Consider the following 14282-nt stretch of genomic DNA (forward strand, 5'->3'; position numbering starts at 1 on the left):
CTCAGAGGCCATGGCTGCCACCTCTTTCCTGTCACTCTCGCCCAAGACAGATGAGGATTGGACCACTAGGGAAGCTGCTAGCCAGAGGCTGTTGCTCGACCATCAAGGTTGCCTCTGTCAGTAAAGGGTGCCCAATTATTCTTCTAACTGGCATGACTTAACTAGGCCTGGCTGCTTGCTCCTGTTCAGCAGCAGCCCCCCAATGACAGCCAGTGTGAGTTAACAGTTGCCAACTCCAAGTTCGGAAAATTCATGGAGATTTGAGGAGTGGAGCCTGGAGAGGATAGGGTTTGAGGACTGGTGGGACCTCAGACAGGTACAATGCCATACACTCCACTTTCCAAATCAGCCATTTCCTCCTGATGAACTATGGTTGCCAATCTCCAGGTGAGGGCTGGAAATCACTCAGAATTACAACTGCTCTCCAGATGGCAGAGATCAGCTCCCGTTGAGGTGGGGGTGGGGAGAGTGAATGCTACTTGGGTGAATGGGAAGGTAGCAAGGGTGGGGGGCACTCACCCAGAGCCTCTTTCTAGAGCCTGTTGTATTTTTCTTCACAACGGACCTTATTCCTAGTGCTTCAATAATACAAAGTAAAGCTTCAGTAGGAACTCTTTTGACTGGACAAGATCACTGTTGCACAGATACCTGCTGATGCTCAGTCACTCTCTACTCTCCTTGCCCCAGCCCTTGCCAGTGCTCAAGAAAATGAAAACATACACTGGGTATCAAAATAACCATCCAGTGCTTCTGCCGTCATATGTTGAAAGTTATTTAGGTGGGATTAGAAATGCTCACTATTTCTGAATGGAAAGTGGCTCAGATTTATTGTTTCATAACATTTCTATGCCACCTCTTCAGAGTCCTACTCAAGGTGGTTTACAATTAAAAATCATAATATTAAAACATGTCGTTAAAATACAAGCCAGTGGATATATGCAGCATTTAAAAAAACAATCCATAAAACAGAAGCAGACCATTAAAAAGCTGATAAGGTAAAACCCCTAATCAAAACCCTGGGTTGAAAGATTGTGTTTTACCTTGCAGCCTAAAAGAAAGTACAGGGGGTGATATGGTCCCTGTCTGGAGCCAACCCCTGACAATAGTCCCCCTCCTCCAAATTTTGGACCAATTAAAGCTTCTGGACTGTCTTCAAAGGCAGCCCTACAAAATGTGAATTACAGTAATCTGTCTTGGATGTGATCAGGGCATGGATCACTGTCGCCAAATTGTCCTTTTCAAAGAATGGTTGTAGTTGGCAGGCCAGCTGGAGCTTATAAAAGGCAGTATATGCAACAAAGGAGACTTGACCTTCCAGCTGTAGGCCAGAATCCAATAGATTGGATAAACTATGAACCTGCTCCTTCAGGAGGGAATGTAAGCCCCTCCAGGACAAACTGGCTCATCAGTCTCCAACCAGTTTCTCCAGTGACCAACAGTACCTCACTCTTGTGTGGTCTGAGCTTCACTTTACTGGTCCTCATCAATCCCATTATCTTCTCTAGGCAATTCAAGACTTCTACAGATTCACCTAGCTTAACTGTTAAGGAAAAACAAAGCTGAGTCTCATCTGCATATTGGTGGCCCCTTATTCCAAATTCCCGGATGACCTCTCTCAGTGGTTTCATGTAGATGTTAAATAATAAGGGGGGCAAAATGGAACCTTGTGGGACCCCACTGCATCATAGAATCATAGAGTTGGAAGGGACCTCCAAGGTCATCTAGTCCAACCCCCTGAACAATGCAGGAAACTCACAAATACCTCCCCCTAAATTCACAGGATCTTCATTGCTGTCAGATGGCAATCTAGCCTGTTTAAAAACCTCCAATGAAGGAGAGCTCACCACCTCCTGAGGAAGCCTGTTCCACTGAGAAACTGCTCTAATGGTCAGGAAGTTCTTCCTAATGTTGAGCTGGAAACTCTTTTGATTTAATTTCAACCCATTGATTCTGGTCCTACTGTCTGAGGTCACAGAAAACAATTCCACACCATCCTCTGTATGACAGCCCTTCAAATACTTGAAGATGGTGATCATATCACCTCTCAGCTGCCTCCTCTCCAGGCTAAACATGGCCAGCTCCTTCAACCTTTCTTCATAAAATCTGGTCTCCAGACCCCTCACCATCATTGTTGCCCTCCTCTGGCCCCGTTTCAGCTTATCTATACCCTTCTTAAAATGTGGTGCCCAAAACTGAACACAATACTCCAGGTGAGGTCTTACCAGAGCAAAGTGATACCATCACTTCATGTGATCTGGACACTATACTTCTGTTGATACAGAATCAATGCCATGGGACCAAGTAGCAGTCTGCCAGCACCACCTTCTGGAACTGGTCAAGTAAGAGTGGAACCACCAAAGCATGGCTCCCCCAGCCCTGCCAGCCTCTACAGAAGGATACCACTGTCAATCTGCCTCTTCCAAGTCCATCTGAAGCTGCGTAGCCACCACCTGATGAGTACCTTTCCCAAGAATGGAATACTAGCAAATGGTGGTGGTTTATTAGGTCATATGGCTCCAGGGATACCTTCTTCAGGAGAGGTCTCACAACCATTTCTTTCAAACTGGTTGCAACCATGCCCTCCCACAGAGAGGCATTTATTACTTCCTGGACACAGTCTACCAACCCAGCTCTGGGTATAAAACTCTTAGCCATAAGAGGCAAAGGCAAGACTGGACATGGTGGGTCACACACTTCAAAGCACCTGGTCTACTTCATCAGACTTCACCAACTGAAAATTATCCATACAATTAAAACTGGACAGCACTCCAGTAACACCTTGAGATTGAACCAGTCCAACTGTGGTGTCTAAGTCATGGCAAATGCGAGCGATTTTATCTGCAAAATGCATTGCAAAGGAATTACACGAGATCAACACCCTCTGGCGCTTTCACAACCTGGAAAAGCTCTGCAGGATGGCATTGTGGAAATGCTATGTTAGCAGAAAAGTTCATATGGCCTTCATTAGTCAATCTCTGTATATTCCTAGAAATTAATGATAAAGAAAGAGCAAGAATGCAAATCCTAGCTCTATAGTTATATTTTACCTGACCAGAGTCCATTAATAGCTGAGATCTCTTTGCTGTACAGTCTTCATTACTCTTCTCCCAGGACTGGGTGGAGGTAGAAAACCAGTAACACCTATCCCCATTCTTCTGCCACATCAAGGGACATAGTCTGCAACTTCCACTCTCTTAAGAAGGAAAACAACTCTTTTTTAATGCATTTATATCCCTTGCTACTTTTCAGAATTGCTTCAGTATCTAGAAAGTTCAAGAACCCTTCCTAGAGTGAAGTCTGAGGAAAATTTGTTGAGGGCAGTGTCACAGACCCTTGTCTGTGGATGGTATTGATTGAGCAAACAATGTTCTGATGAGGGTCGCCAAACTCCAAGTGTGGCTTAGAGGTCTTCTGGAATTATAACTGACCTCCAGACCAGTTCCCCTGTAGAAAATCAGTGCCTTGGAGGGTTGACTCTATAAATTCCCTCCCACAAACCCTGCTCTCCCTAGGCTCCACCCACCAAATCTCCAGGAATTTCCTAACCCAGAGTTGGCAACACTAGTTTTGATACATATAGTTCTATGGAAACTTCCTTCTTAGCTCAGAGAAGCACTTACCTCATTCTATCAGAAGTGCAAAACTGGAAGGCTGAGGTATGGACATGTGAGTTTCACGTAACTGGGCCTATATAACTTATAATGCAATGTATGTGAACTGTTCTAATTTTACTGGTTGTGAGCCACCCTGAGCCTGCTCCGGTGGGGAGGGTGGGATATAAATCTAATAAACTTAAACTTAAGATGGCTACACTCCCAAAACACCCCTGAATCTCTCAGGTGTGAGTTTTTGAAATAACATGAGTGAGAATAGCTGAAACTGAATTTTATCTTAAAATAGATAAGGAATGATATAGATGTATTCTGGATTCTCATTTTACTTACATATGTATCAATGTGATTCCTCAAGATTAGGGGGTGGAGTTTAGGAAGGGGGTGGTTTGGGGAGGGGAGAAACCTCAGCAGGATATCACGCCATACAGTCTACCCTTCAAAACAGCCATTTTCTCCAGGGGAATTGACCTCCACCATCTGGAGATCAGTTGTAATTACAGAAGATCTCCAGGCACAGCCTGAAGTCAGCAACTAGGGTTGCAAACCTCCATGTAGTAACTGGAGATCTCCTGGAAATACAATTGATATCAAAGCAGAGATTAGTTCCCCTGGATAAAATGGCTGCCTTGGAAGGTGGACTCTATAGCAGTGTACCCCATTGAAGTTCCTCCCCTCAGACCCTGCCTTCCTCAGGTTCTACTTCCAGAATCTCCAGTACTGTCAACTTTAGCTGGAACCTTAGCTAAATATCAGGTCATGAACTATAACTTCAAAATATTCAGAATCTTTTAGTGATAATATGAACCATATATGATCCATTTTGAAGGTGAGATATAAAATAAATGGCCAAAAATGCATCTGCCGGTGAATCTGTCTCTTATTCCCCGGGCAAGCGATATGTGAAATCAAATTTCAGTAAGCCTGTCTTAAATGCCAGGCTTCAAGGTATAAGTTTTCGTGTGCAGAGACAAAGTAGTTTGACTATAAAAATTACTTTTAGGCCTGCCAATTCTAGATCTGACCACTAGATGTCAATAGAGGTTCAGGAAGAGAATTTTTGCTTGTATTAACTATTCCGAAATTATATGAGAAGCAGGTGAAGGCCATAAGTATAAGATGAAGGAACCTGGTACAGAGAGTACAAATTCACTTGTCTTTTATTATTTATTTGTATCTCACCTTTCTTCCCAACAGGGATCCAAAGTGGCCTACAATGTTCTCTTCTCCATTTTATCCTCACAACAACCCTGTGAGGTAGGCTGGGCTGAGAATGTGTGACTGGCCCAAGGTCACCCAGCAAGCTTCCATGGCACAAGTTGGGGGTTGAATTGGGGTCTCCCAAATCCTAGTCCAACACTTTAACCATGCTGGCTCTCACCTGCTGATGCTGAATTCACACACAACTCCTCTTTCAACCTAGACTTGAAATCCTCCAGTGTTCTGTTTTCTTCACCTCCATTGTGACCATATTGACATCCTTTGATATGCTCTGAGGATGATATGGATGCCCCAACCAGCTGTTTGTTTTTATTTCTAGCTGCAAGTTGGCAGGAAAGAACAACATAAGCTGCATAAAAAAAGTACTCAGAAATGTTTTGTAACAAACAAAATTTCACAAAAAAGGGGGAGACTTTATAGGGTTGCCAGCTTCCAGGTGGCACCTGGAGATCTCTCACCATTACAATTGATCTTCAGATTATCAAGAGCAGTTCCCTAGGAGAAAATGTTGCTTTCCAGGATGGACTCTATGGCATTATACCCTGATCAGTCCTTTCCCTCCCCAAACTCTGCCCTCCCCAGGCTCCCCCCCCCCACAAAAAAACCCCTAAATGTTTTTCCCAATCCAGAACTGGCAGCTCTATTTGAAAGGGGCTTTCATAGGGCCTTGCTTCACCTGCCTGTCACTCAGAGAAAGTGAGGTGTTTCAAGGAAAAGGGCCTTTTCTGTGTTGGCACCAATCATTGATCTCTGTCTAATCACTGTCCACCAAGCACTTTCCTTGTCTAATCAGGTAGGCTTGAGGTCTGGATGATATGGCCAGTGTTTTATTTTTCTGTGGTGATTTGATCAGATTCATTTGCTTCAAAATGTTATAATGTCTGCTTTTGGAGGGTTTTTTCCTGGCCACAAAAATGTTGAAGTTTTTATAAACTGCTCTAAGTTTGTTTTGATCTTATTTCTTATTTATTTTGAAAAAATATATATGCTGCCTTTCCAAGGGCTGCTTAAACCAGCTTGCAACTTTTTTTTTAAAGGTCAATGAACAAGAAACCATTAAAAACAAGACAAGGCCAATCTGTTGCTAAGTTTAGACTGCATCTTTAAAATCTTTTTACAGATACTTTTATTGTTTAATTGTTAGAATTTTTATATTTTAATATGTGTAAAATATCCTGCTATAATATTATTAATAATAATAATAATAGTACTGATAGTGATAATAATGATTATAATGATGATGATAATACATTTAAATAATAAATAATTATTTGATGCTTTTGTCTTGGCAATTGGCATGGGGGTGGCTAATTTGGATCAGGAATGTGGGGGAATATGATATAATAAAGTTTATTGTCTGTGGCCCACAGCCATTACAATCTGACACATATAACATCATTATAACTATCAGCATTACAGCAATTTAACCCAAAAATACTAATCAGGACTTGAGAATTAGGCACGTCCCTTTCTTATGTGTGTCATCTTCTGCTTCTATAATACTTACTTTATCATGGCTAGGGATGGGTCCCATTACATCACTATACCATGTTGAGATTCGGTGTCATCTTACAGTCTAATACATCATTTCCTCTTTTTAAAGAAAACTGTCAAGAAAATACTAAGAATACTGGTGGACATACAGGAGCTGAGGCATGCAGATCCTTATTTTGTGGAAGTCATAAGCAAATTGTTTTAGCTTCCCCCCACACACACACCTTTGGGCTTCCATCTCACATGGACTGTGCTTGAGTTTATCAGTTCTCACACAGCCCACTACCTTCCCAGGTCACAGCAAAGATCATCCATGCTTCATTTGAGATGGAAAAAAGAAATAGACTGTGTGTTGCTTAAACAAGATCCCTGGATGACCTCACAGTGTGGCTTCATTTAGATGTTAAGCATAGGAGATAAGATTGAACCATGCAGGATTCCATAATACAGACACTACAGTTTATCCCTGCCCCCAGCACCACCTTCTGGTATCCATCAACCTCAAATAGCTCCATCAACCTCAAATAGCTCCATATATATATTTGGCCGCTGTGTGACACAGAATGTTAGACTGGATGGGCCATTGGCCTGATCTAACATGGCTTCTCTTATGTTCTTAACCATCACAGAGTACTTCCCCTGATCTGAATCCCTGCTATAAGATACAGAAGGATACCATGCATGTATCAAAGACCAATGAAAGTTCTAGGAAAATAGCCCTGCCCTGGATAATCAGATCTCTGAAGCTATGCAGGGCTGACCCTGGCAGCAAGTACTTGGATGGGAGACCTCCTTGGAACACCAGGAACAGGAGGTAGAGGCAGGCTGTTTCAAGCCACATCTCTGAACATCCTCTGTACCCCAGTAGGGGTCACCAGCAGCTTCTACAACTTCCAGGGATGCACACATACACACATAAACACAAATACAAAAAAAAAAGTTCCAGGAGAATCAGTGGACTATGCTCCTTCTGTTTCTTTCCTGAAGTAAGTCATCTACTTGGCCCACTAGGGCAGACTCAGTTCCAAAACCAGACTTGATGCTTGATCAAAATGGGTCTCAAATGATCCCTATGCTTGGAAAGTGTCCAGTCACTGCTCACTTAAGCACCTGACCCCGCAAAAGGAACTATGTCAGCAAGACTCTAATTGTTTAAATATTATATGATTGTTCAACTGCATCTCGGTGTCTGGTGATGGCAAAGAAGTTTGCAGATAGACATAAGATCTTTTCCTGTCAGCCTTTCATTAACTGATACAGCACAAATTTTAATTATCTCCTCACTTTCCAGTGTTGAACAGTGAGAGACAGCTATTCATGCATTCCTATACTGATGGATAATGTCTGTCTATCTCAGGGGTGGCCAACCTGCAGCTCAGTAGCCACATGCGGCTCTTTCACACATATCGTGTGGCTCTCGAAGCCCCCACTGCCCCACTGGCCAGCTTGGAGAAGGCATTTGTCTCTTTAAATCACTTCTCCAAGCCAAGCCAGCCGGATCACAGGATCTTCATTGCTGTCAGATGGCCATCCAGCCTCTGTTTAAAAACCTCCAAGGAAGGAGAGCCTACACCACCTCCTGAGGGGGCCTATTCCACTGAGGAACCTCTCTAACAGTCAGGAAGTTCTTCCTAATGTTGAGATGGAAACTCTTTTGATTTAATTTCAACCCATTAGTTCTGGTCCTACCTTCCGGGGCCACAGAAAACAATTCCACACCCTCCTCTATATGACAGCCCTTCAAGTACATGAAGATGGTGATCATATCACCTCTCAGTCGCCTCCTCTCCAGGCTAAACATCCTCAGCTCCTTCAACCTTTCTTCATAGGACTTGGTCTCCAGACCCCTCACCATCTTTGTCACCCTCCTCGTTCCAGCTTGTCTATATCCTTCTTAAAATGTGGTGCCCAAAACTGAACACAATACTCCAGAGCAGAGTAAAGTAATTCCTTCCTTCCTTGCTTCCTCCCTTCCTTGTCTTGTGGTTCTCAAACATCTGGCATTCATGTCTTGCGGCTCTCCAAAATCTGGCGTTTATGTGTGACTCTTATGTTAAGCAAGTTTGGCCACCCCTGAGCTATCTTATTTGTCAGTGTGGCTCCAAAGTTGGCATCTTCAAGTGGATGTTCTGCCACAATAACTTCTTAAACATAGACTTTGGCTATAAAGACTTTCACAAATAGTATATCAGCAATCAGCCCACTGAACAAATTAAAACCAGTCATAACCTTCAGCTCTGGGGCCTGGTAGCCTTACCCAAATTCTTTAAAAATACAAGCTAAATGAAATTCTAAAGCTCTGTGGAAATTTGCAAATGCTGCCAAGTCAGAAACTGTTAAATGCAAAATTAATCCTGCAATGACTGTTCTAAGATCTGGAGTTCTGTTCTTCGTCATACAAGGTATTAAGAACAGTTATTTTTGTTGTTGTTCAGTCGCACAGTCGAGTCCGACTCTTTGCTACCCTGTAGACAAAGTCATGCCAGGCCCTCCTGTCTTCCACCATCCTCTGAAGTCTGCTCAAATTTGTGTTTGTTACATCAGTAACGCTGTCCAACCATCTCATCTTTTGCCGTCCCCTTCTTCTTTTGTCTTCTGTCTTAGTTATTAGATTGCTATCAAATGCACCAACTGCATTTAGCTAAAGAAAAACAGGAGCTGCCCCTCTCAAAGTGAAAGTTCATACTGATAGAACTGTAAAAGTCACCCTCAAAATGTGGTTAGAAATGTTGGTCAGATAAGCTGATCTAGAATGATCTAGTTTAAATGGTTTTAAATGGTTTACTGTACTGCTCTAGAATTTAAAATTAGAGAGCGATCAGTCAGTGCATTCCTGCATTTCTGCTTTCTTAATAATGCTTATGTATCCTACAGAGTCTCTCTTTTTGCAACCCTAGCTTGAATTGGATCTGAGGATCTAATTTCACTGTTAGGAAGAGTTTCATGATGTTCAAGTAATTTGCTTTTATTGATTGACAATGGAAAGTTATTCCTTTCGTCCCTTTGACAAAGCTGCAGGGGAGAGGCAGAGAGAGGCAAACTTGGCAACAATGCCAGCAGCAGCCACACCAGGCAAAAAGCTGCTCAATTGCTGGCTGCACATGATGTGCAGAATGGGAGGACTGCATGGAGGGGGGGAACCAGGGGGAAAAGCCGGCCCGGGCCCCTAAAGGCTTGGAGGCCCATAGGCCAGTGCCTACTTGGGCTAATTGTTAATGCAACCCTGCCTCAGCTTGTTAAATTACTCACCCCAGACTCCCATCGCTATCACTGCAGCCACCAGGATGATGTTTCCAGCTAATCCAGCCCACAGCACAATCCAATGCCAGCGCGGGCAAGGTCGGGGTTCTACAATAAATCATTGAAAAAACTGAGTTTGATACTTGGAACTACAGAGCAATTAGCCAAGAGCCACTGGGATTCCCAGTTCCCATTTGCTTCTTCAGGACAGGCAGCTCCTCTGTAAAGCAATGAGCCCATCCTGGCTGTCTCCCACTTCCTTGGAGTAGGAGATATTCCAGAAGAATCCAGCTGGCATTTATTCAGAAATAGCCACCATGTAAGGATGCTTAGTATCTTTGTGTTCCCAGAATGTGATGCATGAGATAACAGCAAGCATAATAACTGTGTAAAACAGAACTCACACAGGGATTTACTGCTTCATTTCAAAGAGAAACAGTGAGCACACGCCTTGATTAAAATTTGGCATGGTTACTGAGGACTCGATTTAGCTTGAATTCAGGCTTACCCTGATATTTGCTGGGTTACCTTGGACCAGCCATTTCCTCTCAGCCTGTCCTACCTCAGAGGATTGTTGTGAGGATACGATGGAGAACTTGGTATACTGCCCTGAACTTCTAGAATGAGGGGTGTGTGTGTGTGTGTGTGGTAGGGGGAGAATTTACTAAGTAAATCAGTGTGGATTTGTACCCACCTTTTCCTCAGTATGTATGCAGCATGGCTGGGATCAATGAAAGTTGCTGGAAAAGTTACTCTCTCTTTTATCCACACATTAAAAAAAACTCTCTGATATAAATGTAACTTACCTGAATGTTGCCCTGAAGGCAAGTCTCTTGTGGAGGATGCTTCTGCAGGTAAGGTGATGTCTGCATAGACTATTGCTTCATCCATGGCAAATGCTACTTAAAGGAGCACGACTCTGTGCAAGTGAGAATCTCCCTCTACACCCACAGCTGACTCACTTGTTGCAGTGTCCTGGTGATTTATCACCTCAGCTTCATGCACACAGCAACTAAAGCCCATTCCTCCTGCCCTGCATACAGTTGTGGTTGCCTTTATCTGTTTAAAGAAAGAGCAGGAAGAAGCGAAGACTTTGTGGGTGTAATGTAAACTGTAGTACAGTTGGGTCAGGGAGCTGGGTTTGGCCAGAAGAGAAGACAAAGGTGTGGCCTAATATTGCCTTCATCTTTATTCCACCTTTTTGCACAGTGCTCAGGATGGGATGTGTGGTTATCTCCAATGCTCCCTCTAAGCTGTGGAGTCTTGTAAGAAAAAATTCTACCTTGTGAGCTACTGGCATTAAAATAGTGAGCTACTGAATAAATTAGATTGCTCTGGGGCCATCCTTCCTGAGCTAAAACAAAAATGGATGCTACAAAACTGTGAACTAGCTCATCACGCTAACTGGTTAACTGGAACACTGGTTATCTCATACCCTAGTTTGTCCTGCCAACAACCCTGGTAAATTTGTATGAGGGTGACTGGCCCAAGGTGAATTTCATGGCAGAGTAGAAATTTTGACCAACATCTTCCCAGTCCTGGGTGGCTCCCTTCTTTTATTTTATATACTTGTGGGTCATGGCCAGTAAGGTTGATAGACTTATGTGAATCAGTGAGGATTGCCAGTTCCAGGTTAGGAAGTACCTGGAGGTTTTGGGGAAGGAGCCTGAGGAGGTAGAGGTTTGGGGGAGGAGAGATACTTCAATGCAGTATAATACCATAGAGTCCACCTTCCAAATCAGCCATTTTCCCCAAACGAACTGATCTTTGTCAACTGGATATAAGTTGTCAAAGTGGGGGATCTCCAGTTACCATCTGGAGGTTGGCAACCATATAAATTTGTGGGGTTTGTGGTGGGTTTAGCAGGCTCTCCAAGAGTACATTGATTTTGAGGTTCACAACGAAAATGAAATATTCTTTTTATAAACTACAGACCTCAACCCAGAGACCTTAATAGCAGACTCTAGATGTGCAGAGCAGCTTCTGAAGTTGAGGGGCTTTTTTTGGGGGGGGGGGGGAAGCTTTGTAATCTCTTTAATGATCACGTTATGTTATACATTTTCTGAACTAATCCACACAAAGCAGTAGCCCTATGTTCCCTCTGGTAAGCCACTTCCGAAACTCAGCAATGTTTTTAAAAGTTTCCATTTTCAAGACAGTACAGACAGTTGCTGTGGTGGGCCGGGGTGGAGATGGGGAGAGGAGTAAAGGTCAAGCATGACATAGGCTTCTGGGAGGGGAGAGTAAATGCTGAGCATGATGTAGGCTTACATTTAATTTCTTTAGCGGTACTTTAATACACTTGCTGTTTGTATGCATGATTTTGTGAGCAGCTCTGTCTCAAGGATTCATTCTTTGTGCTTGTTTATTTTTGTTTTACCTGCAAAACCTCCAATAAAATTTAAAAATAAAAATAATTAGAAGCTGCTGTAGTGTTACTTGCTATCTCAAAAGCACTAAGGTTTTGTTATTCAGAAAGTTGGGGGCGTTTTTATGGCTCCCACATCAAGTTTCCTAGAATCACTGGCTGGCTCTTTCAAAACTCCTTTCTGGCAGCTGATTGCTTTGGCAACATCATGAATCACCAGGGCTGTGTGTTTCCCAGCCTAGAGTGCAGGCCATCCTGTCAGAGGGCACATGGAGAAGTAGGTAATCATTTAGATGGCTTATTTAGAAAGTTGTTGTGATTCAGAAAGAGGGAAGTCAAAAGAAGGAAGTGACATGCTCATTCATTCTCATGAGGGAGAAGCAGATATTGACAATACACCAGGCTCTTTCCTGCTGTAATTTCTGTACTACATGCCATGAGGAAACTGCTAGTGTAGCTGTGAGAAAGGAACCCATTAAATTATTCAAGGCCACAGTGAGCCCACTTACAGAGGAGGTTGTCTGCTGTGTCTCTGCATCAAGTAGCGACTGAGAGCATTTATAGTGCAATCCTAAAGAGAGTTACATTCAAGGCTTTTTTGAGCAGGGAAAAAACACAGTTCCAGCTGGCTTGGCATTGGGAGCGTGGCCTAATATGCAAATGAGTTCCTGCTGGGCTTTCTCTATTAATAAGCCCTGTGTGAAACAATGGTGATGCCAGGAGGTGTGGCCTAATATGCAAATGAGCCTACTGGGCTTTCTCTTTTTAAAAAAGCCCAGGTTACATTCTTCTATTGTAGACGGACATTTTAATAGTTCACAGCCATTTATTTTTTCATTCATTTAGACATTTTTTACCTGCCCTAATAAATCCAAGATATGCCATTATCATATTTAACAGAACTGCATTGGAAGCTTTTCTGAAGCTCAGGAAAGAAGGTGCCCTGGTCACTTTCTTGGGTGTGCTACTGGCAAAATAACTGAAACAGCAAATCATCAGGTGGCAGCAGAGTAGGGGAGTGCAAAAAAAAAATATTCGGAAATAATCAGATTTGGAAATATACAGGGCCAAAATATTCGGAATACCGTATATTTCCGAATACCGGAACTCAGAATAGCCATATATACGGTAGATTCATGGCTATTTCCAAATATACGGCCCCATTATACCCTATGGCCATTGAAATCAATGGCAAAGTAGGGTATATTGGAAGCCACCTGGAGTGCAGATGGTTTGAGGGAGAGCCCCCAAATTTGCAGGGGACCTGCAGGGGACTCTCCCCTACAAACCCCCAAAGTCCTAAAAAGATTGGGCCAGGGGGTCCCGTTCCAGGGGCACCCAAAGAAGGTGCCCCTATCCCACATTATACCCTATGGGCCACTGAAATCAATGGCAACGTAGGGCATAATTAGAGGCTACTGGGGGGGCGGGTTGAGAGAGCCCCCAAAACTGCAGAGAACCCGCAGGGGACTCTCCCCTACAAAACCCCCAAGTCCCAAAAAGATTAGGCCGGAGTCCCTGTCTTTGGGCTCCCCAAAAGGCCCATTGCCACCAATGCTGGGGAAAGCCCAATTCCCCAATTGCTGTGGGGAAAGTGGCTCTGACCACAGGGGGGTTTGAGGGAGAGGCCCCAAAACTGCAGGGCAGCTTCAGGGGACTCCCCCACATGCAACCCCCCTGGCCCAAAAAAACTGCACCCATCTGTGGGCACCCCAAAAGGAACACTGTTCCCAATGGTGGGAAAAAACCAATCAGAGCCAAACACCCCCCCCCCCAAAAAAAAACAGAACCAGGAAAAGGGACAACAGGACACAATGCAAAACCAACAACAACAGATCCAAATCACTGAGAAAAGGCCAACAAACTCAACTGTTAAAAAAGTGACCTTTTTAACAATGAAAATTAGACCAAACATGCCCCCCCAAGAACCAGAACCAGAAGAGAAAAGGAACAACAGCAGCACAACACAGCAGCAACAAATCAAACACAGAATCCTGTTAAAACAGTAAAAAACTGGACTTTTAACAATACAAGAACTTTACCAACCCCTCCCCCTCAAAAACCTTCACGCTAACCCCAAGAAATCCAAGCCACCCAAATCAGGAAAAGTAAAAGGACACTGCACTTTTAAAAGTCCTCTCACTAAAGTAAAATATAGGCAAATTGGCAAAAAAAAACCCCACCCCAGGCCCCCACCCCCACAGAATCCCCTAACCCCAAATAAGCTACCCAGTACCCACCCATCCAAATCTGGATAAGTAAAGGGACTCTGAGTCTTAAAAACTCCTTTTACTAACTAAAATAAAAACAAGAACCCCAAGACTATCTTACCTTAGATGTCTTCTCTT

General features: G+C 43.4%; 1 protein-coding gene across 1 annotated transcript; it reads right to left on the reverse strand.

Moving 5' to 3' along the window:
• Positions 1-4972: 4972 nt before the first annotated feature.
• On the reverse strand, positions 4973-10491 carry LOC132571945 (killer cell lectin-like receptor subfamily B member 1B allele C). The gene is made up of 3 exons (XM_060238737.1): positions 10373-10491; positions 9576-9674; positions 4973-5151 (listed from the first exon to the last, which is right to left on the reverse strand). Exons 1-3 carry the CDS (start codon positions 10455-10457, stop codon positions 4973-4975), a joined length of 363 nt encoding a protein of 120 aa, XP_060094720.1. The 5' UTR covers positions 10458-10491.
• Between the last annotated feature and the right edge of the window lie 3791 nt (positions 10492-14282).

The sequence above is a fragment of the Heteronotia binoei genome, chromosome 5, assembly GCF_032191835.1.
Source record: "Heteronotia binoei isolate CCM8104 ecotype False Entrance Well chromosome 5, APGP_CSIRO_Hbin_v1, whole genome shotgun sequence".
Taxonomy (NCBI): Eukaryota; Metazoa; Chordata; class Lepidosauria; order Squamata; family Gekkonidae; genus Heteronotia; species Heteronotia binoei.

What these genes read in the sequence shown, in the direction of transcription:
- LOC132571945 (XM_060238737.1), bottom strand. Translation starts at nt 10,457, where the DNA reads ATGGATGAAGCAATAGTCTATGCAGACATCACCTTACCTGCAGAAGCA. An exon ending in GCCTTCAGGGCAACATTCAG is followed by an intron (nt 9,675 to 10,372) that starts GTAAGTTACATT and finishes GATTTATTGTAG; the next exon opens with AACCCCGACCTTGCCCGCGC. An exon ending in GATAGCGATGGGAGTCTGGG is followed by an intron (nt 5,152 to 9,575) that starts GTGAGTAATTTA and finishes GCCAACTTGCAG; the next exon opens with CTAGAAATAAAAACAAACAG.